Source organism: Onychostoma macrolepis, chromosome 02 (genome assembly GCF_012432095.1).
Source record: "Onychostoma macrolepis isolate SWU-2019 chromosome 02, ASM1243209v1, whole genome shotgun sequence".
Lineage (NCBI taxonomy): Eukaryota > Metazoa > Chordata > Actinopteri > Cypriniformes > Cyprinidae > Onychostoma > Onychostoma macrolepis.
This window is the reverse complement of record NC_081156.1, coordinates 5286272-5290844: the sequence shown is the minus strand read 5'-3', so window position 1 is coordinate 5290844 and position 4573 is coordinate 5286272. Positions and strand designations below refer to the sequence as shown.

General features: G+C 31.9%; 1 protein-coding gene across 1 annotated transcript; it reads right to left on the bottom strand.

Moving 5' to 3' along the window:
* Positions 1–8: 8 nt before the first annotated feature.
* Positions 9–3870, bottom strand: LOC131554033 (leptin receptor gene-related protein). The gene is made up of 4 exons (XM_058799055.1): positions 3736–3870; positions 3146–3221; positions 2882–3065; positions 9–1630 (listed from the first exon to the last, which is right to left on the bottom strand). Exons 1-4 carry the CDS (start codon positions 3752–3754, stop codon positions 1514–1516), a joined length of 396 nt encoding a protein of 131 aa, XP_058655038.1. The 5' UTR covers positions 3755–3870; the 3' UTR covers positions 9–1513.
* Between the last annotated feature and the right edge of the window lie 703 nt (positions 3871–4573).

The window sequence follows — 4573 nt, the reverse complement described above, 5'->3', positions numbered from 1 at the left end:
AAAAAATGAAAAATTCAAGTGTTTTTTAATTCATATAATCAAATGGATATTGTTTGAAAGTGCTGAAACAAGATCACAAAGGTATATCAAAAACATCCCTTATACAAGTGATTCTGTGTAGAGTCAGTCTAACCTCTGAAGAAACAAAACAGGAAGATTTTAAACAGTGGATAAAATGATAACCTTACAACCCTTTATAAACTATTAATGTCAATAGAAGTAGTGTGAAACTGTCAATCATTAAACCCGAACACTATGTCTTTAAAGATGAAACTGGATCTCAGACTCTGCATTTACTATATAGCCTACAATATATTAAGTTACATTTTCACACAGTTTCATAAGCTTTGATGTGGAATTATGTCAGTTGTAAGAAAATGCATGAAAACATATGTAACCATAATAAGCATTCTATAATCACTGAAAAGCTGTTTATGATTGTATTCTGCATGAATTTAAAACTTTTTCTTCCTGTTTTTACAGACCCACATGGAACTGATATAACGAGGAATGAAGGAACAGAACAGAAGGAAGATGTTTGCTTTGGTAATGTGGTGTAAACAGTTTAAGAAGGTCCAATCCGTAACTGACATTAGTGGCATTGCAAAACTAAAGACAAAAACACTCCATAGATTGCCATGGTTATATCGCTTCTGTTTGCAAACACAAAGCATTGCTCTTAGGTGACATTGTTTGATAATTCATTATGCCTCTTAACTGGCAGGCATATATATCAAGTGCAAATGATGATCATTCATAAGTACTAACAATTCAAGCTGCTAAAAAAGGACAAAAAAAATGCTTACCTTTGTGTATTATTAAATTCTAAATCTTAATGATGGTTTAATTGGCTTGCATAAACGATTTCTGGTTCATTCTAAAATTTGTTATTTGAGCATGAATCTCACAAAACCAGTGGACTGTATGTGTATGTGTAAAAGTAGAAGCCTGCTTTTAGGACTTTTTCCGAATTATTGTGAACCTCTTGTGTAATACCGCAAATAAAAAATGACAGCTATCAAAATTATTTGTTTTTAATACATCAAATAATAAATCATTTTGAAAAAACACACCTGTTGATGAGAGGGTGGGGAAGAAATCTTAATTTTTAAATTAAAAATAAAAATCAATAAATGTTCCAAAAACAGGCTTCATTTCATTTAAGCAAATCATAATTGATTGCTTATGATTTGATTAAATATGACCCAAACTGTACTATACAGGTTGTGAGATTTACTCTTTTTGCTGTTCAAACAAGTTTAAATGCAATATTTCTATAAATGCAACTTCATAATTACCTTTTTTTTTTAGCAAATTATTGTATACACAGAGCCATGCATATGTAATGCAAATGAAAAGGCAGAAGCAGAACACCAAAGCAGCCATAACCCGAGAGTAAAACAAAGCAATGGACACAGTCTCTGTCAAGGCCTGGGTTAATCAGCATTGCCATGGCAAGCTATTTAAAGTTTCGTAGTTTATAATGTAGTTATGTTCTTCTTCCGGGTAGGTTTTACCACTGTTCCCAGCTAAAGTCATCTCCACCTCCAAATATCAGGAAGAAACCCAGAATGGTCAGAAAAATGACACAATTGCCTGCCATTACCAGTCCACAGGCGCCCCACTGGATCTGCAGAGGAAGACAGCCATTAGTTTCATTCATGGTGACACATTTCATTCAGCGTACTGTCTGGTTTGCCTTTTTAGAAATCATATTCCATCTGTATATGCTTTTAAGTCATTTTGAGGACACTGAGAGCACTAAATGCAATCTGAACAAAAATGTAATGAAATTTAACCTCTAAAAAGCTATTATTATATGAACTGTATGGGTCATATTTTACCTGGAAATCTAATTAAACAAGCAATAAATAATAATTTAAAGAACGGAAGACAGAGTATTTTCAAAAACCAGTAAGGCATCTGCATTTTATTCAACCCTAATTTTCATCATTATAATGCAAAAACATTCACATTCTCATCAGTTATTATATTTGATTAAAAAAAAAAAAAAACGGAAACTAAAACAAAGCACAACTAAAATAATCACTACTTGAAATAAAATATCACCTGAAATAAAATACAACATAGCAAAACATTTTAATTTAGCGAGTTGCCAAGGCAACATTTCTTATTTAATTTTGGTTTAAATTATTGTACTAAAAAAACTACAAAATTAAAAGAATAAAACTATATAGAAAATTCACATATATTATAAAAACACTGAAAAAACAAAATGACTAAAACGAAATTTAAAATGAAAACAGAAAATATTAAAATAAAAAAACTGATTCAAAGTATTAATAAATTTGCTATATTAAGAAATTAACTATAATAGCACCTCTAAATAGTATAAAAAGTATGAAAAAGTATTAATTGATTAAAAATGTAATAAAATGTATTCAGTAAAATTAAATACAAAATATATAAATAAAATGTCTTTCGTTATTTCTTTCTTTTTAGGTTAAACATGACTTGGACATGTTTTTATTATATGATAAAAATATGTTGTTAGCCAGCAATGAATATTCTGTCATCATTACCCACCACTTGTTCCATACCTGTAAGAGTTTCATTCTTCTGTTGAACCAAAAAGAAGATATTTTGAATAACACTGGTATCCAAATAGTTGATGGTAGCCATTTTTTTTCCAATACTACTGTATGCAAGTCAGTGGCTCCCATCAAATGCTTGGTTACCAACATTCTTAAAAATACCTTTCTTTTGTGTTAAACAGACGAAAAGAAACTCATACAGGTTTAGAAAAACTTGAGGGTGAGTAAATGACAGAATTTTAATTTTTGGGTGAACTATTCACTTTTTAGCATAACAAAGGTCAAGATGAAACCGAAGCAGGACATAAAACATATTCTGTGCTCACCACAGATTTCCGTGCAAGCACAACGGGTAGCCCATATGCTGACACCACAATTCCAGTGGTTAAAAAGTATGCAAGCTCCCTGCATGCATTGCTTGACTCGGTGTCGTCCGCATGCCTCCTGGCTATTAAATTTGGGATAGGTGACAGGATGTAGAACATCAGGACAAACATTGGCCAGTACACTCTGTGAGGAAAGAAGCACATATAGGTTATCTTGAATTACTGCACTTCAGATCTTCACAGAAGACAAAAATATAGACCTACCCAAACTGTTCCAGTGCACATCCCAAAAGGAGAAAAGTCAGTCCAAGTGCACCACTGAAGGATAACGCAACAAGAGCTGAAAAGCAATAATTCAGATTAGTCAAGGCCAAGGATTTGAGCACTGAAACATTGTTTGTATGGCCCCCTTGCGGCCAAACCTCGCAACTGCAGAAGTGGCGTACTTACTGACTAAACTGCATATAAATAAATTCCGTGATTTTCCTGTTTAAGATCATTTCTCAATTTGATTATCATTAGTTAAATACTGAATATGACCGAAAAAAGACTACAGCACAACAGAATAACAAAAGTAAACCTAAGTAAAACTTAAATCGTAGTTGACAACGTATTATTATTTACCATTGCTACACGATACTTAATAGACTTGAACTAACCAATCTGCACTATCTGCAGTTATATTATACTTATACCTTTAGCAGTCTGTAGTTATAAAACTTCAACAAAGTATACAAGACTTTTAGGTTACTCTCGACAGCAAATGCACTAGTAAAAGCATCGGCGTGGTTTTTCAAAATGTTATAAAGTGTTATAAAGTACTGATCAGAACAAGAGTTACTGTTTAGTTTTACCTTTTATTCCTGCCATCATTCACAAACGCCTTTTGTTTGTGGTCTTTGTGCTAAATGTTACTGGACTGACTTCCTATTTCCTCAAACTACACCCTTAAAGGAGCAGTCTTACAAAAACTTCTACTGATTATAATTTTTTTTTTCTCTTCCTTTTCTTCTTTTTGTTCCTTGATAAAATATTGCATGCTACTTTGAATAATAATAAAAAGAGAATCTACTGATCTGAAGCTCTCCAGTATAACAAACAAATAATTGTTATTATTATTAGCAGCAGTAGTAGTAGGATTCAGTCTCTATCTGTAACTAGTTATTGGTTAATGCATTAACTAACGTTAACTAACAATGAACAAGACATTTGTTACAGTATTTATTTATCTTTGTTAACGTTATACTGTTTTGATTGTTTTATTGTTACATCAGCTCCGTTAAATAACATTACCGGATACAACTTTGCATTTGAATATTAGAAACTGATGTAATTAACATTTACTAAAATTAATAAATACTTTTGAATTATTTTTCATTGTTAGCTCAGTCTGTCTGTCTATCTAATAATAACGAATATTATATTAGCCTAGTTAATCTTAAAATAGCCTAAACAATAAAATGCATACACATTTAATCGAATATACTGTGTAAGTATGTATTGGGGGGAATAAACAAAATGACAAGATCCAATAATAGAACATTTGAACGTGCATTCATTATTTAGTAAGACCGCTACCCGTAAACACACACAGTTTTTCGCTGGAAAATAACGTAGAGACTTTCGCAAGAAGTCTGCATCAGGATCATAGCGCAGTGACAGAAACTCGAGCGAATTAAGGGTTAAATAACG